The following is a 25,388-nucleotide window of genomic DNA, read 5'->3' on the forward strand; positions in this document are numbered from 1 at the left end:
GACAGCACCCCTTCCTTGGTCTCCTGGTCCACTGACAGCCCAGAAAATTCCACCCCAGGTCAGAAGAGGGCAGCACCTCCAGAGAGCGAGAGAGCCAGCCTCGTCAGTGTGTGGGTGGGGGCATTGAACTTTGGAAGGTGGGTGGGTGTTGGGACCCCAGGGCTTAGGGTTGAATGTCAGTCACTCAAACCCTAAGATCCTTCCAACCACGGGGCCTGCAGAGGAATGAATCAGAAGAGGCTGGCCCCTGCTCTGACGGAAGCTGGCTAGAATGTGTCCCCGGAAGGGCTGCCCCCAGGCCACGCTCTCGCGCTCCCTTCCTCCTGAGTCTTGCTCATGAACGCGCCCCACGCCCACCTCTCTGGGCCCGCAGGTACATGGAGTTCTTCCCTATCCCCTCCAACACCACCTCCGACTTCTACTTTGAGAAAAGTGCCAACTACTTTGACTCGGAAGTGGGTCCCCGACGGGCCGCTGCCCTGCTGCCCAAGGCCAAGATCCTGACCATCCTCATCAACCCGGCCGACCGGGCCTACTCCTGGTACCAGGTGAGCTGGGGCTGGGCTGGGCTTAGCTTATCACTCATTCATTCACCTTGTGTTTACTAGGCCTTACCGTGTCCGTGCTCTGAGCAGGCTGTCTGGAGCTCACAGCCTGGCGGAGACAGGCAGAGCCATGGCCGCACATGCCCAGCTTCAGGGCCTCCTGCTTTAGGTTCTCCTCCAGCAAGAGGTGGAGGCTGCTCCCACCTTGCCAAAGCCCAAGTGTGGCAGTCATCCTGCCTTGTGGGGTGGGGTGATTTCAGAGGAAGCCGGGGTGCACTGTGACACGTTAGAGAGATCGTCTGTCCTCATCCCGGCTCCAGGTGAACGATGACTAGAACTTTAATTGACTTTGTTGTGACTCTCTCCTGGGCTCAGCCATTTAGGAGAGTCCCTGCCCTGCCACCCACTCTTCCCAGGGGGCTTGGGGATGGGGGCACTGCAGTGCCAGCTTGTTGGGTGGCACCTGGGCCTGAGCCCCCGGTACCTTGAGAGGAGCCCACCCACCCTCCCGATGGGAAGGAAGGCCTCTGAGTTGCTCCCTGCAGGCCCGCTATGTGGTCTCTCACATCTCTCGTCCCCCTCCCCGGCCCCAGCCTGGGGACTTTCCTCTCATCTGTTGGGGAAGCTGCCTGCTTCCTCTCTGGCGTCTCTACCTCTACCCCATGGGCTTTGTCCTCAGGGAAAGGTCAGACTCCTGGAAGCCACTTCTCCTGTTTGCTGTGTCACCACACACACACACACACACACACACACACACTTACTGACAGTGCGCAGACCTGGTTGGCCACTCCCAGCATTGGGGGGTGGGGTGGGGTGGGCACCAGCAAACAGAGGGAGAGCTATCATGATTGAGTCTGCCCCGGTCCACACTGTTCACCTGCCCTGCTGGGGCCCACAGCTGTGTTCTAACTGGCAGAAGTATGTGTGTGTGTGTGTGTGTGTTTGTGTCCGTCCGTCCGTCCGTCCCCTGCTAACAGGTGAGAACTGAGGCTCCGCAAGTCATGTGACTCCAGCTCAAGCCCACTTGAGCCCACTTCTAAGTCTAAGACCCTGTTCTTTGTGCATGGACTAGGGGCTGAGGCTTCTGTGCCACCCAGAGCATCCAGACAGGCCTCCAAAAGGGAGGGTGGCTGAGAATTGGGAGGCTTTGTGCTAGCTCCCTGCTCAGCTGTGTGTGACCTCAGGCGTGGGGCCTTTGGGGGCTTGTGTCACACCCCCTTCCCCTTTCCCCCCCAACCCCCCCCGCACAGTTTCCTGATCTCTAAAATGCCAGGAATTCTTGAGAAGGAGTCCCCTCCCTCGTTCCCCACCTGCCCCAATCCACCCCCTTCCTTGCTGTCTACCAGTCCTTCTGATTTCAGTGAAGAAGGTCTCCATTTGGGGCACGTGGCCTACACTTCCCCTCCAGCACCAAGGGCTGCGTTCACACGGAGGGAGGGAGAGGCCGGCGCTCCAGGCCTGCAGCAGACAGCTATGTCCGCCTGGGGTTTGGAGGCATTGCTTTGTTAAAGCAATAGAAAAACAACCCCCCCTTGCAAGTCTGGCTAGACCAGAGGATGTCCACTGGGACAGATAGGAACTGGAAACACAGGGAATCCAGGGCAGATGATCCCTTCAGGACCAGTGGTGAGAGTGACGATGTCTGGAGGGTGGGTTGGAAAGGGGGAACTGATTTCAAGGATCTACATATAACCTCCTCCCTGGGGCATGGACAACAGAAAAATGGGTGAAGGAAAATGTCGGACAGTGTAAGATATGACAAAGTAATAATTTATAAATTATAAAGGGTTCATGAGGGAGGGGGGAGCAGGGGGAGGGGACAAATGAGGAGCTGATATTAAGGGCTCAAGTACAAAGCAAATGTTTTGAGAATGATGATGTTACTCTGGGTACTTTAGAGAAACAAATCCACAGAAACTCATGTATAAAAGAAAGCTTTATATAAAGAGTAAATGCACATCAAGGAAACATCCCAACCCGGTGCTACCGAAGCCCACAAGTCCAACATTAACCCATTAACCTATATATCCGACACCAATCCACAAAGTCCTCCTCCATCTCAAAAAACGGATGCAATGATGCTGACTGCAGGAGGAAAGCCGAGTCAGTGAATGTGTAAGCATCTCAGCGCTGGCAAGGGGTCTCCACACGGCTGCTCCAGCACCCAGGGCTGCATCGGGGTAGGTCCATGAGACTTCTCTTTGGGGATGTCTTGCAGGAAGTCAGCCTTGCAAGCTGAAGCAGGAACTGTTAAGACAGCTGCACCCTGGTGCAACCATCACATGCAAGAGACCCAAGAACTAGAAAGGCGAGGCTTACCAAGCCATTTATTTCTCTGCCCTTCAATTAACCCCACATGTGTTTATCGGTCAGGTTGGCACAATAACCTAACTACCTCAGCAACAAATGTACATATGTGCTTGACACAATGAATGTATGTATGGATTGTGATAAGAATTGTACGAGTCCCTAGTAAAATGATTTTAAAAAGAAAAACCCCATCTGTACACACACATGCATACATATAGACACACATACGCTGTTATATGTAACTTCATGTACAATTATAGATATATGAGAGGGTGTCAAAGGGTTTGTGTAGAAATGGGATTAAAAGATAATGGGATTTTCCCATGACCTTGAAACCCCTCCCCCCTCTGTATCTGCGATGAAGTTTTCTTATTCCTGTATTTGCTTCCTATTTGTGACAACTGATTGTGGTTGTGCATTCACGGGGGTGACGGTGAGGTTTCCCTTGAGATCCGTGCGTGTGAAGAGAGGGGCAGCAGCCGAGTCACAGTGAATCTGGCTAGTAGCCCACACAGGCGGTTTGTGGATGGGGCTGTGTGAGCCTTTGGAAATTACAGTCTGGTCCAAGTCCCAGCTTACCATGATGGGGCAGCGGGGGCTGAGGGCCCGGGAGCTGCCTGGGGCCAGGCATAGTGAATGGCCCAGCTCCCTCCCAGGCTGCCGTCTCATGCCCTCTGCCCTCTGGGCCACATGCCACCCCTCTCCTGCCCATAGCACCAGCGCGCCCACGATGACCCCGTGGCCCTGAAGTACACCTTCCATGAGGTCATTACAGCGAGGTCCGATGCATCCCCGAAGCTGCGTGCCCTCCAGAACCGCTGCTTGGTGCCCGGCTGGTATGCCACCCACATCGAGCGCTGGCTTGGCGCCTTTCATGCCAACCAGGTACCTGCCTGCCCCTGCCCCTTGGGAGGGCACTGTGGATCTGGCTCACATCGGCTAGTGGGGAGGTCCAGGAGGTGAACGTGGGCAGTTAGGGTTGGAGGAGGGCGATCTAGGCCAAGTCTCAGTGAATGTACTGCCTGATCACCCAGTTGCAGGTGGAAGTGGGGGGGAGGCTGGCTACAATGAGCAGCCGCTGCAAATATGCCCTGTGGTGGCCGAGACCCCTGCGCTCGAGCCCCAGGTCCACGATTGCCCCAGGGGTCTCACCCTGGGCTCGCAGCTTCTCCAGCCGCCATCAGGGGCCTGGAGTGCCCCTCTCCTTGGGTTAGAGCCTCTGGGGTCCTCCAGCCATTACGCTAGCCCAGTGCACTCCATGGCTGGTGTGGGAGAACCCCTCGGGCCCTTGCCCGGCTCAGTAGGCTCTGCAGGGGGCCCAGGGGGCCCTGTGGCACAGCTGGAGGAGGCGGGCAGGACTGAGTGTGGTAGACAAGGCCTCACTGGCTGTGTGAGCAGGGAGAAAGGCCAAAGGGCAAAGAGGGAGAGCGGGGGTGGGGCTAGAGGATTTTGAAGTGTACCAGGGTTTTTGGTAATAGGCTTTAAGAGGATGACATTGGTCTGAGGAGAGTTAGCAGAGAGCAGGGAGTTTAACCAGAGGAAAACTGAGGCTTAGGGACACCTGCCCTCCGGAGGCGGTGGGGGGCAGGGTGCCAGGAAGATCCGAGAGTGCAGTGTCAGATCTGCGGGGTCCTCGGTCCCTGCTGCCGTGGCTGCGGACTCGGGCCATCCTCCCCTCCATTCTTTCCAGATCCTGGTGATGGACGGCAAACTGCTGCGGACAGAGCCTGCCAAGGTCATGGACACAGTGCAGAAGTTCCTCGGGGTGGCCAACACCCTCGACTACCACAAAACCCTGGCGTGAGTGCTGCCATGGTCTCTCGGGGCGCCGCCCTCTGGGGGAGTGTGTGGGCCCAGAGACACATGCTGAGTGGGGCGGCAGGCTCGCGGGAAAGCTGAGCTCATCCCGAGTCATATCAATAAAGGCATACATTCAAGGGGGAGGGAGGTGATGGCTCCATCCAGCACACTCCTGGAATGTCCGCTCAAGCTGGGCTATGCAATTCAGACCAGCAGCAAGCAGCCGCAGTCCCCACAAGGAACCCTAATGTCGGGTGACCATGTGAAGCGCAATTTCGGGAAAAGGGAACTCGGGAAGTTATTAATCATTCCTCCTGTCAGAGCCCTGGGGCCAGTGCGTGAGAGTCCTCCTCCCCGGGATGCGTGGTTGCCAGCCTGCGTAGCAAGGGTCAGGGCGGCCTTCTAGTGCCAGTCACAGCAGACAGTGCAGAGAGGAGGAGTCAAGTCACCCCTGCCGGCACAGTTCTTGGGGAAGTCTTAGGGTCACAGCCCCCCGCCCCCATCTCAGCTTATTGGGAGTTGAAGGGAAGGTCACAGCTAAGAGTGCAGGCGTGTCCCCTTCCCAGGTCTCAACTTCCTCAGCCATCTCCCCATGGACAAGTCTCTCAGCCTCCTCAAGCCTCACTGAAACACAAGCACACAAAACCGACTTCTTAGTGTGAGCTAGGCGGAGGCTTCCAGGGCAGCTCATGGTTTGACACTCAGCAATTTCTCCACCGCCCGACTCGGCCCACCAGCGGGGCCCCCTCAGTGAGCCATCACAGACCCCACTTCCCCCATTCCCCCTCCTTTCCCGACCCTCTGTTCTTGGGCCCATGCTGCGCCTTTGGTGTTACATGGTCGGTCATTCTCACGCAGAGGTGAGCTCAGCTCCAGACCGAAGGTGACCCGGGACCATAGTCCCTGGGGGTCACACGTGGCTGCTTTTTGTGGTTTTGCGTTTTCCTCCCACTCTCTCCAGGACCCCGAATGTCACCCTCTGAGAGTGCTTGGTAGTGGTAGTTGAGCACTGTCTCGTCTAAGGTGACCAGAGTTTAACATTGGCAAAGCGGGACACCAGCGGGACACCGTTGATAAAACGCATCTCCTGGCGAAACAGCCACATGGAAGCCGAAAACCGCATACCCTAGCTTGTCGTGCATTCTTTCCAAAAACCGGGACTTTTAAAAAATGCCATGGGACGCGGGAAAAATTGTTAACAATCAGGACTGTCCCGCCAAAAGCGGGACGTCTGGTCACCTTAGTCTAGTCGAGACTGATGTTGGTGTGACCCCTCTGGCCACTGTCGAGCCCCGGTCTCCTCAGCTGTCCACTAGGGATAAAGATAGTGAGGGCCCTGGCGTGTTGAAGGAGCTGTGTGTCCTGGGAGCCCCGCGTTAAACAGCAGCCAGTGGGCTCAGACACAACGGTCAGCCCGAGGACAGCACAGGACCGGGCGCTGTTGCCTTCTGTCATTACTGTGAGTTGGAACTGACTTGATGTCCCCCAGCACCATCCACGGCCCACCCTGTGTTCCACTCAGATCCCTACCCCGCTCCCAGGCTGTTTGCTCCTAGCTCCGAACTCACCAACGCGCTTCCCCTCCCCATGACAGCTTCAGACGTCTCTGAAGACCCAGCGCGTGACGTCAGAGCAGAAGGCTCGTTGGCTCTGTCCTTTGAGAAGCCCTCCGTAGGAAGAGTGGGGGGCTGCCTAAAGCACTTGCACGGTTGGCCTTTCCTGATAGAAGCATAATGGATTAAAACCCCAAAGGACCTCTAATAGGTCTTCCCACCACCGCGTTAGAGAACTCCCAGAGGAGGCTGGGAAAGCAGCTCATGCTGCGGCTTACTGAGGGAGAGAAGATGTGGGCGGGTGGGCGAGGGCCAGAGGAGAAATTTTACCCCCACAGTTCGTGTGGGTGAGTGCGTGCGTGCATGCGTGAGCGGTGCAGAGTTGATGCCCTGGTCTCTGCCGTTTCTGGGGTCTGCGGACGTGGTCTCAAGGTGGGAAGGGGCTGGGCGAGGCCAGCTCCACTCCGTATCCACACGCTTCCCCCCACTGCCTCCACAGGTTTGATCCAAAGAAAGGGTTTTGGTGCCAGCTGCTGGAAGGAGGAAAGACCAAGTGTCTGGGCAAAAGCAAGGGCCGCAAGTACCCAGAGATGGACTTGGACGTAAGTGCTGCAACACGTCGGCCTGAAGGCCAGCCTGGGCCACGGGCAGCTTTCCCACCCCCTGCGCCCAGGTGGTTGGCGGCCTTGGCATTTCTTGGACAGGAGGAGACCGGGCTGGGGCATGTGGTCAGAATCAGTTTATTTGCAGATATTTGCTATCTGCTGCTGTGGGCCGAGGGCTGTGGTGCCCAAGGAAGTGCCAGGGACAGCCATGGTCCTGTCTTCAAGGCTCCCTGTCTAGAAGGGAGGCAGCCCCCCAGGCCCCCACCCCAACGGGCCTGGCAGGCAGAAGGCGCCTCATGCAGCATCCTGGGGACTCAGCATAAGCAGGGGTCCCCGGAGCTGGGAGGGTAGGAAAGGTTTCTCACAGGTGGGCAGGGTCTCTGGAGTTGGACTGAGGTGTACTTTAGAAGGACCGATAGGGTGCCGATCCAGTGGGTGACAGGGTCGTGGGCACACTGTGCCATGTTCTCCTCTCCTCTTGGGCCCAAGTTCCTGGTGCGCTCCTTGTGTGCTGTGCCCTGCAGTGCGTCTGCCGGCACCCCCATGGGAAGATGGAGCACAAGTCCTCGGTGTGTGGGGTGAGCCCTGAGTGCCCCTTCCCCTGTGTTCCAGTCCCGAGCCTTCCTGAAGGACTATTACCGGGACCACAACATCGAGCTCTCCAAGCTGCTGTACAAGATGGGCCAGACGCTGCCCACCTGGCTGCGGGAGGACCTCCAGAGCAGCAGGTAGCCGCGGCCACCACCACTAGACTGAACGCTGTGACGGCGGGGACGTCCTGCCTCACGCTGAGCCAGACTGACCTGCAGTGGGAGCGGGCCGAGGCCACCCAAGCACTTATGAGCAATACTCTGCCGAGGCCACATGGCGCCCAGAGAAGAGCCCAGCCGGGCCGCCCGCGTGGGGCTCCGAGCATCCGCTGCTGGGCTGCGGTCTGTGGACCTCCCAAACCACCCGAGGTCAACTCCGTTCACAGGTTCTCTGCGGAGAGACCGCTTCCTGGTAGGAGGGATTCTGAGACTCTGGTCTCATCCCCTCACTGTATCCTCCCCACCGTGTCCAAGTCCTCCATCCTACCACCCACCTCAGCAGGGTGTGCCTGCAACATCAGCTGCCACGCTTCCCCTGTCCTCCACACCAGAAGGGGAAGAGCCCAGCAGGGCTTTTGCCAAGCCAGGGGAAGGGGCCGGATGCCTCCCGCCTGCCCAGGGGCTCAGCTGTCGGTCACACCAGGTCCCCTAGAGCAGACTCTGGACTCCCACACATGTTGGAACCCATCACCGCTCAGCTCTCCTTGTCGGGGAGGGGATCTCTGGTTCCTGCCATATGCACCTGGTCCTCAAGGTCCCCCTCGAGCCCTGGGGCCCTGCCATGCCGTTGGACCCCGGAGAGAGACCCAGGCCCCAGCCCACTCCCTTTCTGCACCCTGGGCTCTGACACGCGTGGTGTTTCCTGTGGTAAAGACTGGGGCTGTGCAGGGCCGGCCAGGACGCACGCTCCCGTGTACACACAGCGTCTTGTGCCTGCCGGCCTCGGTCCCCGGCAAACCCTGGGCAGAGCTGACTAGCCTGCCGCCCACCACGTCGCCCAAGCTTCCTGTGGCGGAGGGTGCCCAGAGACCCTGTTAACCTCCCAGATACGAAGAAGCTAAAGTATTTTAATATTTTGTTTTTTGTTTTTTTCTTGGTGCCAGAGTTTATACCCTGGGTGCTGGGGTCGCACTGTGTTTTTATATATATATATATATATAAAATGTGTATATATATATATTCTATTTTTTTTCGGGGGGGGGTTGGATTGTTTTTAATTCAGTCATAAAAATGGTGGCAAGCCCCCCCGTTCCAAAGGGTGTCATAGCTCTGTGGTTGAGGCTGAGCTAGAAGGAGAAAGGTGTGTCTTCCTGTGACTGGGACCCCAAGGAGGCTGGAGGAGCCTTGGAGCAGCTCTGTTCCCTCTCCCAAGCATCCTGGGGACACCCTAGGTGGACAGAGGTGGTGAGACGTGCGGGGAAGAAGGACTCTCTCCAGAAAATCAGGCGTCATGAAGCCCAAATGACCCTCGGGGAGTTCTGGCCGAAGGAAACAGCTGGGGCTGGCGCCGGCTGCCCCCCACCCCTCACATGGTGCTAGGTTGGGAGCTGCCCTGGGAACTGGCATGCCCACTGGGGCCCCCAGAACGGCTCCCAGCCCCTCTCAGACAGTGGGATCTCTGGCTGGGCCTGCTCCTACCACCCCCTTCTTTTAACAAATGTGAAGTGACTGAGGCCGGGGGGAGGTGCCCCTCCCCGCTTGCTCCAACTGCCAACTCACCTGTGAACTGACACCCCAGAAACTCTCTGGAGAACTCTGTCCTGGTCACAAGACTCACGGGTTAGCTCTGGACAGGTCCTTGGAAGGTGTGGGAATAGGTCCGGAAAGGGGAAGTGGCCCACTCGACTGCCGCCACCGGGCTGGCTGGACCACCAAGACTGAGAGCGGAACTCGAAGCTCCCCACCCTGGGTCCAGAGCCCCTCTTCTGACACTGCTCAGGGCCAGGTCCCTGCCCTCCCTCAGTCACACCATGGATCAGGGGACAGACCACTCCTTCCCAGCAGGGTGCCTCTGAGCTGCTCACCCCAGCCTGGCATTTGTGCCCCCCTTTTACACCCCACATCTTGAAGGGCCCTGGCTCTGTCTCAGTTCTGGCCAAGTTCCCCTTACTCCAGGTCTGCAACAGACTAGAGAGGGAAGTGGGTCCCAGACCAGCCACGTGTGGTCTCACTCATGTGAGTTCCCATCATGCTTTACGTGGGGATTTTTCAACCTGGAGTCCGTGGGCCTCACTTCTCATCTGCCACACGGTGGCCTCCTTGCCTGTGAGGACCTCAGGGCTCCCATGTCCTGTGGTGCCTGCCCCGGGCCTGGAGACCTGTTCCAGCCAAGGACCCTGGCTGACTGGATGGAGTGGCTGCCTGTGAGGCAGCCAGTCCCCCTCCCTCTGCCTCTGGCCCGAGATCCTGAGGAAGCAGAAGAGAGACTCTGGATGTCCCTACAGGCCGCTCGCTCGTGGGGATGTCACTTTCCCCGGTGCTCTCCTAAGGCTACCCTGAGGACCCACACGGCCCAGATGCTGCCAGGCCCTGCAGGGATGGACGCCGGACCTGCAGGGTCTCTCAGCTAATGGACAGGGGTTCCCCCAGGAGAAGAGAGGGACCAGAGGCTGGGGGTGGGGGGGTAGGCTAGCCAGGTAGCCCTGTGCTCCTCCCCCACTCACCAGACTGACTGACAGGAAGGGGAGAGGGAGAGATGTTGCTTCAGTGCAACAGGGCCTCCACCCTGCAGTCTGCATCTCCTCCTGAAACTTTGTCCTCCTCGGACAGAGGGCAGCCCCCAGGTTCCCACAGTCTCCCGAGGGGTAGGCACAGATGCCAGCAAAGGAGCCCTCCCTGGCAGTGCTGCTGCTGGCGCTCAGTTGCTACCCACCATGCAGCCCGTTAACCCCCACGGCAGCTCTATTCTGCCCACCCTGTCGCACGGGGTTGCTGTGAGTCTAGCTGTCTGTCCCTCACAGCAACTCACAGGCCTTGGGTGGGGGGGGCACCAGAGGACAAGAAGCTGGACTTGGCCAGCAGCACCAACTGTCCACCGTCAGTGAGGTATCTGCTAACCCCGGTAAGCGGTGAGAAGAGCAAGTGAGATGACGCCCCACCCTCTTGTGCTCGTGAGTCCCGTTTGGCCCTCCTCCATTCACAGGGCTGGATATTTTGGCTACATGTCCTTCTGCCTCTAGAGATGCTAAATCTCTGTATTTTCTTTTTACCCCTGAACTATTTTAAAAGTTGCAAACATCATGAGACTCCCCCTAGATGCCTTAGTCAGGATCTCATAAGAATTGGGAGGTGCTCCTACACATTGACCCAGTAGTCCAGCCTACCCGCCACCCGCCCCCCCGCCTCCACCAAAAGAGCAGTCACCTGTAGCTGCTTCTGAAATCCGGGTCCTCACGGCACTCTGAACAGTGTTTCTCATACAGAAAAGCAGCTCCTCCAGATACACCCACTCTGGGTTTTGTAGCAGTGCCTGCGGCCTGCTGTCTGCAGAATCCTCGCCACCCCCACCCCCTTGCCCCCCAACCCCAGCTGGGTCCTGTTGGGTCTCTCAGTGACATACAGCCACCTCCTCACACCCTTGTCCCTCTGGCCGTGTGGGTCTGCCATCAGTGCTGAATTGGCATCTTCACCCCGGCCTGAGATGTGCTCCCACTGTCCCCTGTTCCAAGTGCCAACAAAGCAGCAGAGGGGCCGATGGAGGGAGGGGATGCTGGAGAGTTCTGGTTCCCAAAGTGGGCAGTACAGCCACCTGGGGGGTCTGGAGGACGGGGCAGGTGCCTACCCTCTGTGCTGGGCCATGACCTCTAGTATAACAGTTTTTCATTGCCAGGGGCACAGTGCATTTTGTTTTTCCTGAAATGGGGGCAGTGGGGCAAATTAGTTTGGGGGCCCAGCTTCTAGCTGGAGGGCACCCTCGGAGGAGAGGCCCTCTGCTAAAAGTGGAAGATGGCAGGCGGGGCGTGTGCTACCTCTGGACCCTGGGGTGCTCCGTTCCCTGCCTCTCGTGGCCCTGGGGTTTCTACTTGCTGGTTGCCCAGGGGCTGCAGAGGGGGGGGGGGGGCGCCTGTCCAGGATGCACTTGGAGGAAGAATACTCCAGGAGGGAGGAGCCAGGAGGAGTAGCCTGTGGGTGGTTAGGAGCTGTGTGTGCAGGCTGCCCTCCTGGGGCTCCAGCGCCCCATTGACAAATGAGCGGCCTGGGCTTCTCAAACACGAGAGGAAGTCCCAAGGGGGTATAGCAGGTCCAAAGTTCTTGTGAAGTGAGCTTGGGGGACCCTGAGGCTCCCCTCCCAGAGGCCCTTGGGCTTGCCCTGCCGGCTCTGGTGGCCAGAGGTGGCTGTGCTGCTGCACTGAGCAGCCACGGCGCTGTGTGGAGCTAGTGCCCAGGGCCAGGGAGACCAGGGCTGCGTTGATCCCAAGGAGTTCGCCTATCCTTCCCACCCCTCTGCTCCTGGAGGGGGAGGGGCTTTCTATGACTGTAGCTTTTATTATCAGCAAGAGGGCTCCTTTTGTAATTTTTGCATGAAATTCATGTCATGTCTTGGGGAGAGGAGAGGGCTCACTGGAGGGGGGCGGGCACGTGCGGGGAGCAGGCAGAGTTTTCCTTCCCACACTGGGGGGCTGGGAGGGTGGAGAGAGGGGGCGCCACCCGGCTCACCTGATGAGGGCTCTCCAACCAGCCGTTTTGGGTTGTGTTCAAAGTGGGAGCCTGCCTCCATTAATGTACAATCTCGAACTAACTGCTAATAAAGTGGGGTTCTGTTTGTACACGCTGGTCCTGCCTTCTGTCTGTCCTTGGCACAAGGGTGGGGCGAAGGATGGAGATGGGGATGATCTCACGGATGGTCAAAGTTTGGTCCTCAGCGCGCTCTTGCACACATGGCAGTTTGCCATTGTGACGACACGGCCCCCTGGGGTGGCTCAGCTGACAGCCTGGGTTCTGCCGTAAATGAGGTGGGGGTGGGCTGGGGCTCAGGCATGGCTGGCCGGAGACCAGGAGAGCAGAGTCCAGCCTAAGCTCTGCCTGCCACAGGGATGAGTCGCTTGGTCCCCGCTCCCACGTCTTGCAGGGCAGTGGAGAGAGTTGACCTCTCCCGGGATGGGAATGTGGCTAACATGCAGATTCCTGAGATTCATCAGAACAGGAGTGGGGCCCGGCAGCTGCGTTTTCAACCAACCTCTCCCCGTCCCCAGAGACTGCTCACTTTGGAGAGCCCACCTCAGGCCGGTCTCTGTGGGCTGAGAGCCTCACTGCCCAAGGAGCTAGACCTTTGGGCCAACAAGTCATGCTCCCCTTCCAGCTGAATCGAGGCTTCCGGGAGATGGTGAGCCTGGGCCAGCAGAGGGACCAGCTGCCTGCAATGGGCTCCCCTTGGGGAGCTTGGTACGTGCAGGCTCTTGGGCTCCCCCAGGTGGACTGAACCCCTGATGCACAGGCAGGTGTAGGGAAGAGTGTGAGCCAGGAGGGATGGCCCAGAGCTGACTGGACAGATAACTCCCCAGGGCCCAAATGCCAGTCCTGGTGACAGAAGGGCATCACCTGCACAGGCCTCGGTTTGTCAACCCTGAGTCCGATGCGGCCACCCCCGAAAGGAACTGGCTACAGTTACCAGGACGACATCTCCTTGGGAGGGCTGCGGTAGACGTCCATCAGGGAGGAACGGGGCATCTGTCTCGTCCTCGGCCGGAGGGCCCTGGGAGCAGGTGTGGGCAGCCTCGGAAGCAGACAGGGACTGGGGCTTATTTGTCTTTGTATTTAATCTGCTGTAACACATGACTACAGATGTAGGAATGACACAATTCATTGCCTCCCATTTGTGGAAGGCAGAAATCCAAAACGGGCCTCAGTGGGTTAAAATCAAGGGGTCAGCAGGGCGTTCAGGCCTTTCTCTACCTCCCACAACCCACTGAGGGCCGCTGTGACTGGATCGGGCCCCTGGGGGACAATTCAGGGCAGTCTCCCATCCCAAAGTCAGCGGACGAGCCAGTGTGATTCCAGCTGCAAATTGAATTCCCCTTTGCCATGTAGGTAACCTAGCCTGGCCGCAGGCTCAAGGTTACGTCCAACTGTCCACGAGGGCGCTGGGGCCCCCAGGAGTGGCAGCTCTCTGGGGTCACCTTGGATCCTATGTGCGGAACAGTGTGTTTCCTGATAGGAAAACAAGGGGACAGCCCAGGTGTCCGTCCCCGGGGGATCCAGCTCAGCTCCTCTGTGTGTGTCACAAGAAGCCCGTGGTGACACAGTTGAAGATGGTCCCCTCCGTCTCCAAGCCTGGCCTGGACGGTGAATGCCTCGTGTGGAAAGGCACTGCTGTGCACAAGACAGTGTCTGTGTGTGTATGTGTGTGTGTGTGACTCTATCCTCCACACCAAACCGACGATGACAGCACTCAGGAGACCAGGATGGGGGGGGACTTTCTTTTTTTAAATTATTTCATTTAGGGCTCTTACAAGTCTTTTAACGATCCATCCATCCATTGTATCAAGCACATTTGTACATAGGTTGCCGTCATCATTTTCATTCTACTTGAGCCCTTGGTATCAGCTCCTCTTTTTTCTCTCCCTCCCTCCCCAGCCTTCCCACTCTTGTGAATCCTTGATCAATTATATGTTATTATTGTTATTTTAATTTCTGACACCATCCACTGTCTCCCTTCACCCACATTTCTATTCATCCTCCTTGGGGCGGGGGTGGGCAGGCTATCTATCCAACCTTGTGGTGGGCTCCCCCTTTCACCTACCTCCCCTAACCTCATGGTATCGCTACTCCCATTGCTGGTCCTGAGGGTTTTATGTCTCCTGGAATCCATGTATTGAATTATCTGTACCAGCTCTGGTCTAGCTGGGTTTGTAAGGTAGAACTGGAGTCTAGGTAGTGGGGGAGGGGTGGGAGGAAGCATTCAAGAACTAGAGGAATGCTGTGTGTTTCATGGGTGCTATACTGCACCCCAGCTGGATCATCCCTTCCTGGTGACCCATCTGTGAGGGGATGTCCAATGGTCTACAGATGGGTTTTGGGTCTGCACTCCGAAGGAGGGGGACTTTCGCCCTGACTGAAAATAAACTGTTTTACATGGATGATGTAGTCATGTTGCATCTGTGGAATGAAACAAAGCCTTACTCAAACCCCGCTGTAAATGGCATGGGTGAAGCTGATGGGAGGATGGGAGGCAGCCAGCCTGGTGGGGGGGCTGGTGCCCTAGGGCCGGGGCTGCAGGCCTCAACCCGCCCAGGGCCCCACCGAGGGAGGGCTCCACCGAGGCAGGGCTCCGCGTATCCCAGCTAGGGGGTGAAGTCACTGCCTGGTGACGCTTGCACTGACACGAGCCTGAGGATCCTGCCGCTCACCGGCCAGGTGTCTGTGGACATCTTGGCCCCTCACTGGCCCTCCGAGCCTCAGTTTCCTCGATCTCACCTGTGTCACTAGCATCAAGCTAAGGCGACATTAGCGCGAGCTTCCTGATTGGTGCCCAAGGAGGACTGGGCACAGCATCTGCGGGATTTCTGACCCGAATCCAGCCTCGAGTAGGCTGCGAGCACACTCGTACGAGGGGATTGAAACCACATAGCCAAACACCGCCGACTCATGGTGACCTAGAGAAGAGAGTCGGTCTGCCCCTGTGCGTTTCCGAGGCTGGGTCTCTGTATGGGAGGAGAGAGCCTTTCTTTCTCCCCACAATAAGGGAGCGTTTTGTCAGTTACCTAGTGATAGAGTGGGTGACAGGCTGGGCTGCCAGCCTCAGGGCCAACAGTTTAAATCCTTAGAAGAAGTTTGGGCTGTGCGCCTGGAGAGAGCTCAAGCCTCAGAAACCCCGAGGGCCCGTTCTGCACGGACAGTGAGCTTGGATCGGCTCCACAACAATGCTTTGTTCTGTCAACTCTCACTGGCGTGAACTCGGCATGTCAAAGTCACAGAAGCTAAATAAAAGCTGAGCAATGGTCCGGGCTTTAAGGAGCTGGCCGTCCAAGGCCACGCGTGACCCCAGAGGGTCGTAGACCAGGAGACCACCGAGAGGCACTGTCGGGACAGCAGGTGGAACGTGGACGGGGGCTGATCTCGGTGATGGTGCTGTCCGAGAAGGGCGTGCACTGCTAGGCAATGGAGAGGAATGTTGGAAGTGCCAGGGGTGGCCAGAAGCACATTCCGAGGGCTCCTTTGAGGCAAGGATGGCGGGACTTTGACTCACACACTTTGGACATGTTGTCGAGAGAGGCCAGTCCCTGGAGAAGGACACGGTTGGTGAAGTGGAGGGGCACCAAAGAAGAGGAAGACCCTCCAGGAGATGGACGGACAGCGCGGCTGCAACGATGGGCTCCGGCTGGGAGCGGACCGGACCGCGCTTCACTCTGCTGTGCATGAGGTTGCCGTGGGTCGGGACCAACACCGCCGTTCTGCCAGACACTGGCAGACGTGTGCACTGAAATATCGAGTGCCAGGGGCGCGTGGAGGCACTGAACTTTGACTTCAGTGGTGAGATTGGAAGGGCCCGGGTGGGGCATGTTGGGCTGCTCACGGTGAGGTTAGCAGTTCGAAACCACCAGCTCCTCCACGGGAGAATGAGGAAGCTTTCTACTCTTCTAAAGAGTGACAGCCTGGGGTGTTTGGAAACGGGCTGTGGGCCACTTCTGGTTGTCGTGATTGAACTATGGAATGATACACATGCATGAAAAGCCAGTTCATAATAAATTAAGAAAAGATGTCTCAGGAACAAAGTAACGGTCTCAGAAACCCGCAGGGTCAGTTCTAGCCTGTCCCGTGGTCAGAATGCACTGGATGGCAGCTTGAGTGTGATTGGGTCTCAGGGTGTGATGTGGTGTGATCCACCAGGGGGCACTGTCACCCCAGGCGGGCGAAGATTTAGGTCTATGTGATTGTGGTCAGGCCCTATGGCCACGGAGTGGCTTATAACCAACAGGGAATGGATAGGGCTCTCCCAGACTTGACATCTTCCTGGAGCCAACAGCCCGTCTTTCCCCCACAGATTTGAACCACAGACCTTGTGGTTAGCAGCCTAACGTTTAGCCCACAGCGCCACCACGCGTCCTAGGTGATTCATGCCAAACCCAAACCAAACCCAGTGCCATCGAGTCAGTCGTGACTCTCCAAACAACCCTGGAGATCCTTGGGGGGCACCCTTCCACTCTGACCCCTGTGGGCTCATCCATGAGCAACTAGTTGATAGCATCAGTGTTCCTGGATTTGCACCCTGTCTAAACATGAGAGTCCGCCTCTGTGTTTCTTTTAAGTAGTCTTGGAATTTGGGGGCACAAAAAGAAGCAAGATCAGGGATGTGGGGTGGATGGGGAAGGTCTTCCAGTGAAATTCCCAAAGGATGGCCCTTACTACCTGACAAACGAGCAGGGACATCCTCAACACGATGGTCCTGCCCCTTCCCTCAATGCAGTTTTCAATTTTCTTACAGCTTTTCCCCAACGAACCGCTGGGATCAGCCTGAGTCCTTCACGAAAACCTATCAAGACTGCCCCCTGGGAGTCCCCCAAACCAGTCATTGGAACCAGGGGTGGGATTCAAATAATTTATCAGCCAGTTCGATGCCCTAATGATCATTTTCAGGATTTAAAAAAGAGAGCTATGAGATAGTTAAGGCTTATTGTGCCAACCTGGCCGATAAACACATGTGGGATTAATTGAAGGGCAGAGAGATAAATAGGTCAGTGAGCCTCACTTTTCTAGTGTTCAGGTCTCTTGCTTTCTGATGGTCTGACCAGGGAGCAGAGCTGCCTTAGCCAGTTCCCTGCTTCAGCTGGCAAGGCTCACTTCCTGCAAGACATCCCTGAGGAGAAGCCACATGGACCTACCCTGATGCAGCCCTGGGTGCCGGAGCAGCCGTGTGGAGACCCCTGCCAGTGCTGAGATGCTTACATGCTCACTGATTCTGCTTTCCTCCTGTAGTCAGCGTCTTACATGTGTTTTGTGAGCTGGAGGAAGACTTTGTAGATCGGTGTCAGACATATGGACTAATGTTGGATTTATGGGTTTGGACAGCATGGGGTTGGGATGCTTTCTGAATGTACACTTACCCTTTATATAAAACTTCCTCTTATATACATGTGAGTTTCTGTGGACTTGTTTCTCCAGTCTGCCCAGCCCAACACCATATACATAAGGTAGTTTATTATTAATACAGTTAATAATTAAAGAACAATTAAAAGGTACATAAAACTAGATTATGTTATCAAAAAGAGCTTGGAAATATTCATGGAAACATTCAATAATACCTGATGAAAAAGACAATAAAACTGTTATTTAAGATTTTTCTCTATTGCTTCTTGATCGGTGTCCTCACTTGCAAGTTGCGCATCATCAGCTGGGTGATTCATCTTCACCATCTTCACTGTAGGAACAGGATCCCTTGCCTTTAGACCACTGGTTCTCAACCCTCCTCTGCCGCAACCCTTTCATACAGTCCCTCGTGTTTTGGTGTGTGGTGGCCCCCAAGCATAAAATTAATTTTGTTGCTACTTCATAACTGTCATTTTGCTCCTGTGATAAATTGGGCGACCCCTGTGAAAGGGTCGTTCGATCCCCAAAGTGGTTGCGACCCACAGGTTGAGAACCGCTGCTTCAGAGGTTGGCCAAGTAGACAATAATCACTGTGAGTGATATATTAGAAACAGGTGACTTCTCTGATTATACTTACAAGGACCATTTTAACAACGGTTCCCCAAACTCCACACACAAAATTAGGTATTGGTTGCCCCGAACCAGTGAGAACTGGCTAAATCCCGCTGCTGCCTGCATGCAACCTTCTGAGCGACCTGTCTGCCTTGACTGTAACTAGCCCAATGGCTCCCTTCGCAGCTGCGGTTTTGATTGGACCTCGCTTTCTGGATGATATTGGTAAATTCAAGCCCACCATTAAAATCATCTTCCTTAAAAGACTCACGGGAAGGTCCGCATTCGAGCCAGCTTAGCTTGGTATAACACATATATAACATGTTTTGGGTTGTGTTGTTTTATTTAAGTCTCATTTTTGGAAGTTCCTTCAGGAGACCGAAGCAAGTGTACCACTGAGTCACGTTGTCGGCAGCCGCTCACCGAGCTCAGGCCGAGACGTGCTTAAACGTGGTCGGTTCGGAAGAAGATGTGCGTGGCTGAGCTGCAGCCTCCATTGCAATACTCACTCTCTTAATAGACGCACAGACCTAAACACAAAAAGCCCACGGGCACGGTTTAAGGAATCAGACAGTACAACAGAACCTATGGGGAGAAATAAGTCACCCTGTGACCTCTGCCCCTTGACCTCAGCTCATGTCTTCAGAGCAAACTGCTGTCACCAGTTTGTGCGAATCTTTCAAGAGCATTTTGGTGTTTCCAACAGCTGAGGACAGGGCCTTCTGCTGCCGGCGTGCACCCCCTTGTCCTGAGGACTGTGACACGATTGTCACCGCAGCACCACCTGGGCTCCTTGAGAGACACAGGACAGGCGTTTGCACGCCCATGCCCACTGCAGCGCTACAGCAAGAAGATGGAGACAACCAGCCAATGCGTCTGTCCGTGGAAGGCTGGGTCACAAAACGTGGGTACACGCACGGTGGAGTGCCACATCTCCTTGAAGACTAACGAGGAGCCGAGGGCACACCACATGGCATGCGTGGAAATGGAGGGCATTATGCTGAGTGAATCAGCCCGTCACCTCATTCTTTTCACGGCTGAATGATACTCCGCTTGTTGGGGCTTCCGATTGGTTCATTGATGGGTATTTCGGCTGCTTTGACTCCTTGGCGGACATGAAGAATGTTGCTGTAACTATTCATGTCCAAGTTTCTGTGTGAGCACATCTCCTCATTTATCTTGGGCTTGATTCTAGGAGTGGAATTGCTGGGCCCTATGGTAGCTGTGTGTTTAATTGTTGGAGAAATTGCCAGACTCTTTCCCAAAGAGACTGCACCTTCCCACAGCCCGGCCAGCAATGCAGGAGATTCTGATTTCCTTCTCTCTTCCCCAGCATTTTTTCCTTAAATCATTTTATTGGGGCTCATACAATTTGTATCACAATCCATCCACACATACATTGTTTCAAGAACATTTGTACATTTATTGCCCTGATCATAGAATACATCTATTTTTTTTCACTGCACCATTACACACCAGGGCGCTTTATTGAGCTTGCTGAGAGATGGAGATACATGCACAAACGGCTGTGGACAGGAGCGGCAGCAGGCAGGCCAGGGGTCAGGTCGTCCAGCAGGTTTAGGACACAGCGTGGTGCAGTGGCTAGTGGCCTTGCTGGCCCATCATCTGCGACAGGGCTTGGAAACTCATCCCTGTGCCCGTGGCGAGAAGAATGACGAAGATGAGGATTCCCAGGAGGCCGAGGACCGTAGAGAAGATGTTCAAGTACTTGGCAGTGGACGCATGGCTCTGGGCCCCAATCATGTTGCCCACTATCTTCTGGCCCCTAGACTTCACGGAGTAGACATAGGCCACGAAGCCCAGGCAGCAGCAGTTGAGGAAGAGAGTGTTGAAGAGGGACCAGACGACATGGTCAGGCACGTGGGGTTCACGCTGGATGTTGATCACGGTGGACTGCATGGGGGTGGCCTGGTATGGGGTCCGCAGCCCCCCCATCTTGAGCTCCTCTTGAGCCATCTCCTGGGTGTGAGGACACAGACCTGCAGAATGAGAAAGGCCTGGAAGTTCCTGGAGCAGAGTTCTTTATGAGCTCTGATGGAGAATACATCTATTTTTTAAAAGCACATTTGTACCTTGGTTGCCATCATCCTTCTCAAGACATTTGCTTTCTACTTGAACCCTTGGTATCAGTTCCTCATTCTGTCTCCACCCATGAACTCTTGATAAGTTATAAATTATTATTTTGCAATATCTTACACTGTCCGACTCTTCACCCACTTTTCTGTTGTCCGTCGCCAGGGAGGGGTTATATGTAGATCCTTATGGTCAGTTCCCCCTTTCCACCCCACCTTCCCTCCACCCTCCCGGTATCACCACTCTCATCACTGGTCCTGAAGGGATCATCTGTCCTGGATTCCCTGTGTTTCCAGTTCTTATCTGTACCAGTGTACATCTTCTGGTATAGCTGGATTTGTAAGGTAGAATTGGGATCATGATAGTGGGGGTAGGGAGGAAGGAGGAGGAAGCATTTAGGAACTAGAGGAATAAAGTTGTATGTTTCATCAGTGCTACACTGCACCCTGACTGGCTCCTCTCCTCCCTGACACCCTTCTGTAAGGGGATGTCCAGTGGGCTACAGATGGGCCCTGGGTCCCCACTCCGCACTCCCCCTCATTCACAATGATACGATTTTTTTGTTTCTTGATGCCTGATACCTCACCCCTTTAATACTTCATGATCACACAGGCTGGTGTGCTTCTTCCATGTGGGCTTTGTTGCTTCTGAGCTAGATGGCTACTTGTTTACCTTCAAGCCTTTAAGACCCTAGATGCTCTGTCTTTTGATAGTTGAGCACCATCAGCTTTCTTCACCATATTTGCTTATGTACTCACTTTGTCTTCAGTGATTGTGTCTGGAAGGTGAGCATCATGAAATGCCAGGTTAATAGAACAAAATATTGTATTGAGGGGCTACTTAAGTGGAGGCCCAATGTCCATCTGCTACCTTAATACTAAATCTATAAATATATGCACATAGATCTATTTCCCCATCATCATATATAAATATATTTACATATGTACATGTCTTTATTTAAACCTCTATAAATGCCCTTTGCCTCCTAGTTCTTTCCTCTATTTCCTTTTACTTTCCTCTTGTCCCACTATCATGCTCAGCCTTTGTTTGGGTTTCAGTAATTACTCTGGGTTACATTGCCCTTGATCAAGCCCTACCAGGCCTCTTACACCCTCCTCACCACTGATTTTGAATCATTTGTTGTTCTCTTGTCTCTGGGTTTGTTAACACCACTTCCTTTCCCCCACCTTCCCCACTCCCATGTCCCCCTGGAACCATCGGTCCTGTTGTTTTCTCCTCCAGATTGTTTATCCAGCCTATCTTATCTAGATAGACCTGCAGAGATAATAATACGTACAAAAACAAGACAGAGCAAAACAAAGCAACAAAAGAAAACAAAACAATAACAAAGAAACCAATGACAAAAAAAAGAGAAACGCCTATAAATAGTTCACAGTCTGTTTGTTGGCCTTTAGGAGTGTTTTCTGGTTGTGTCTGATGGGGTGCCACACCCTGGCCCCAAAGTCTATTTTTGGAACTCCCTAGGACTTCCTTGTTCTGCTCCCCTTGCTACTCTGTTTAATGCCCTTAGTGTTTTGCCTCAGTGTGGTGGGATCAGATCAGACGCAATTCCCACACTGTCTCCAGTGTTGGCCCCTGTAGGGCTATGGGTCAGTGAGGGATGTTGTGTCTCATAGTGGGGCCAGCCATATGGTCCTCTCTGTGCACTGGCTGCTCCGAGTGGGGATATCGTCCTTAGGGATTGGTGGCCAGGATGTGCTCCACTCTCTCTTCCTCCCCCTTCATTTGCTCCTGTGTGCTCTGATCAGACAGGTCCCTCTCCCTGAGCTGTAGCTTCAGGGCTGTCCTCTGAAGTGAATTCTTCTGGGGGGGAAGGGCGGTTGTCCACGTAGTTGGGCACTTGTTGAATGACTTACTGATCCCCGCCATCCTACTGGTGGTGAGTGTAAACTCACTGTGATGACCACTAAGGAGCATGGGTGGGGCTGTGGATTAGGCACTGGGCTGTTCACCGCAAGGCCATCGGTTCAAATCTACCAGCAGTTCCCATTGAGAAAGATGGGGCTCTCTGTTCCCGTAAAGACTTAGTCTCGGAAACCCTCTGGCACGTTCTACTGTGTCCCGTGGGGTCCCGACGCGCTGGAATCAATTCAAATGGCCATGGTTATTATTTTCTTTTATGCCTAATGTTACGGAGCACCTTTTCATGAGAAAAACACACCACCCACTAGGAATGGCAGGGAAGCGCCACAGTCCGGAAAGGAGGAGCTGAGATCCGATGGTGGTTTCTCCCTCAAGAGAACCTGTCTGCTCTCACTGCTTCCGTTCCACACTGTCTGCCCGGCTCTCGCCAGGGCAGGGAGGCAAGAGAAGGAAAGGTGTCCAAGGTAGAGAGGGAGCAGTGGGGGCTCTCCGCTCTCAGATGACACCGCCTGAGAAAGTCCTAGGGAATCTAACACACACACACACACACACACAATCGCAGCTAATAGCTAACTCCGGCAAGGTTGCCGTATACACGGTCAATATGAAGTAAGAAGGCCTCCCTCCATTCGGAATTCTGGCCTCTCAGCTTCTTACTTATGAGACTCGAGAACGGGTCCGCATGCGCGCTCTTCTCCAGCCTCAGTTTCCCACAGGCACCGAGCAGCAAGTTGACATGTTTCCCAAATCTATCTATGGACCCCACACAGTCCCTATCAGAATCTCAGTGTGGAGGTGGACAAGTTGATCCTACACGCCGGGGACCAGAATGGTCCAGAAGGCCTGAACACGCAGAACAGCAGAGGACAAACACTCCTTGTCCCGGAGCGCTTGCTAAAAGTCATAACTGACTAAACAGCAGTGGGTCACACTTCCTGACTTCCAAACTTACTACAAAGCACCACAGTCAAGTCAGTGGGGTCCTGGCCCAAAACTAGACATGCCGATCACGGAAGAAAAGTAAATTCTTGCACCTATGGTCAAGTGATGGTCAGCAAGGGGCCAAGAGGCTTCTCTGGGCTTTTGGACCCTCACGGGTTGGAGAAAGGTTGATGGGGATTAAACTTGACGAGTGGAGGGCCTGCCTGACACGCTCCCGGCCCTGCTGCCACAGTTGGACGACACAGGTAGGTTGACGTCTGACTGCCCTGCATTGCCTGTGCCTGTGTGCCGAACAATAAGAGGACTCGGAGCACTTCCTGAAGAAGATCAAAGATGACAGCAGACACAAGGCATGATGTGAAATTCATGGGGAATCCCCATCCGCCGAGCTCTCCCTGCAGCCGTGGGGACTCTGACCCCAGGTTGCCCCGCTCATGTGTATTAGCGTCCACAGAGCAATGATCACATATTCAAACACCCAGGAGGTGCTGCCCCCATCTCATTCAGGAGTGCCCTGCATTCTGTTGTGTAGCCAGGCGCGGGAGCACCTGCAGCTGCCAGGTGGGGCCGGTACACTTTCTTCCTGTTTGATCAGAATCCCTGGGTGGTGCAAATGGTGCGGTGTGCTCTGGTTTGAGTCTGCCCTCCGGTGCCTTGCCAGAGTCCTGCCAATTGCTTCTACCAGAAGCATCAGCCCTTAAAAGCCCTGCGAAGCCCCAATCTAACCGGATACACACGGGGTCTCCATAAGTCAGGGTTGGACTGGGAACTGCTAGATGCAGGTTTTTATATGACAGAGACACATACTAAAGACATTGGCACTTTGGTGGCATTGTGGGTTATACATTGAGGTCAGCGGTTCAGATCCATCAGCTGCTCGGCAGGAGAAAGATGAGGCTGTGTACTCCTGTGAGGATTTAAATTCTCAGCAACCCAAAGGAGCTGTTCTAGTCTGTCCTGCTGGGTCACTACGCATCAGGATGGACTGGAGGGCAGTCCGTTGTTGATATTACAGACATTTGGGCCCAGCTGTTAGATTGAGGAGCGGAACATGATGTGGCACAGCTGAGTAGGCCCGTCTCGTCTGACACTTCCTCTTGCCTCCGTGGTATAGATGTTGTTGTTGTTTCTGGGTACCATCGAGTCGGTTCCGCCCCTTGGAGACCCCGTGCACAACAGGAGACACTGCCCAGCCCTGGCCATCCTCACGACCGTTGCCATGTTGGACCCCATTCTGGCCACTGTGCTCATCCATCTTGTTGAGGGCCTCCCTGCCCTTCGCTGCCCCTCCACTCCACGTGGCCTGATGTCCTTCTCCAGAGAGGAGTCGCTCCTTCCAAGACATATCTGTTTGTTCTTTTGGCAGCCTGTGAGATTTTCGATATTCTTCAACATCACCACGAATCAAATGCATCGATTCTTCTTCGGTCTTCCTTATGCAGTGCCCAACTTTCACAGGCGTAGTAGCTGATTGAAAATACCATGGCTCGGGGCAGGTGCACCTGAGTCCTTAAAGCAGCAGCCCTGCCTTTCAACGCGTCGAAGAGGTCTTGGGTAGCAGATCTACCCACCGTCGCAGTGACTAGAAGGTCTTGGGTAGCAGATCTACCCGCCGCCGCAGTGACTCGCTTGAGCTCTCCATCACCGCTTCCTGGAGCACTGACTGTGGGCCCCGCGAGACAAATCCGTGACCAGGCCACGCTTTCTCCATTTGGCATGGTGATGCCGATTGGCCCGGTGGTGAGGGCACTGGTCTTCTTTACACTGAGGAGGCACCCATGCCGAAGGCTGGCAGCTTTGATCTCCGTCAGCGCGTGCTTCAAGTCCTCCCACTTTTAGCAAGCGTTGTTGTGTTCTGCTTATCTCAGGTTGTTCGTACACCTTCCTCCAACCCTGATGAGCCCAGCTTCTCAGATTACGTGCTCAGCATCTATTATGTAGATGGCTAAATGAAATTGTTCCCGTGCCCAGGTCGTGAAGTTCAGGTGGCTTCTGGTGACCTTGGCCCCCCAGCCCTGTCTCACTTGAATTGCAAACGCATCCATGTTGACAGTGGCCTCCTCCCAGCCCCCCTGGTACCCGGCTGGCCTCATGGGAGCTCATGCTGTAAGGACAGAAGGACAGGAGGCTGAGGGCAAGTCCTGGGCGGCCAGCACCCCTCACACCCCATGCACGAGCACGGTCTATTATCTATACAGCTGGGGCTGGTTACACGGCTCTTGATGGGTCTTTGCCTCTGGTGTTTATAGTTCTGTCTTTGGCTCTGTCCACACTAATTAAAACGTTATCTCTGGAGGCAGTGTGAGGAGGTGGGGGAGCCCTGGAGGGGAGCCGTGGGCTGGGCCTGTGCCCGGTGTCTGCCTTCTCTCGCAGAGGGTTTTGGGCTCTGTGTAAGGTGAGATGAGCAGACAGCAAGAGGACGCAAATTAA

General features: G+C 55.0%; 1 protein-coding gene and 1 pseudogene across 5 annotated transcripts in view; one reads left to right on the forward strand and one right to left on the reverse strand.

The window, feature by feature from the left end:
• The window catches only part of NDST1 (N-deacetylase and N-sulfotransferase 1), a 70,739-nt gene extending 58,570 nt beyond the window's left edge, over positions 1 to 12,169 (forward strand). For all 5 annotated transcript variants that reach the window (XM_075541811.1, XM_075541809.1, XM_075541813.1 and 2 more), the window contains 5 exons: positions 374 to 548; positions 3,570 to 3,740; positions 4,546 to 4,655; positions 6,708 to 6,810; positions 7,426 to 12,169. In XM_075541811.1, the coding sequence (XP_075397926.1) occupies positions 374 to 548; positions 3,570 to 3,740; positions 4,546 to 4,655; positions 6,708 to 6,810; positions 7,426 to 7,545 (679 nt within the window). In that variant the 3' untranslated portion in view covers positions 7,546 to 12,169. The remainder of the gene's footprint in view (positions 1 to 373; positions 549 to 3,569; positions 3,741 to 4,545; positions 4,656 to 6,707; positions 6,811 to 7,425) is intronic.
• Positions 12,170 to 19,640: 7,471 nt separating this feature from the next.
• On the reverse strand, positions 19,641 to 20,015 carry LOC142440166 (interferon-induced transmembrane protein 2 pseudogene; annotated as a pseudogene).
• Positions 20,016 to 25,388: the final 5,373 nt, after the last annotated feature.

This window comes from Tenrec ecaudatus, chromosome 2 (genome assembly GCF_050624435.1).
Source record: "Tenrec ecaudatus isolate mTenEca1 chromosome 2, mTenEca1.hap1, whole genome shotgun sequence".
NCBI lineage: Eukaryota > Metazoa > Chordata > Mammalia > Afrosoricida > Tenrecidae > Tenrec > Tenrec ecaudatus.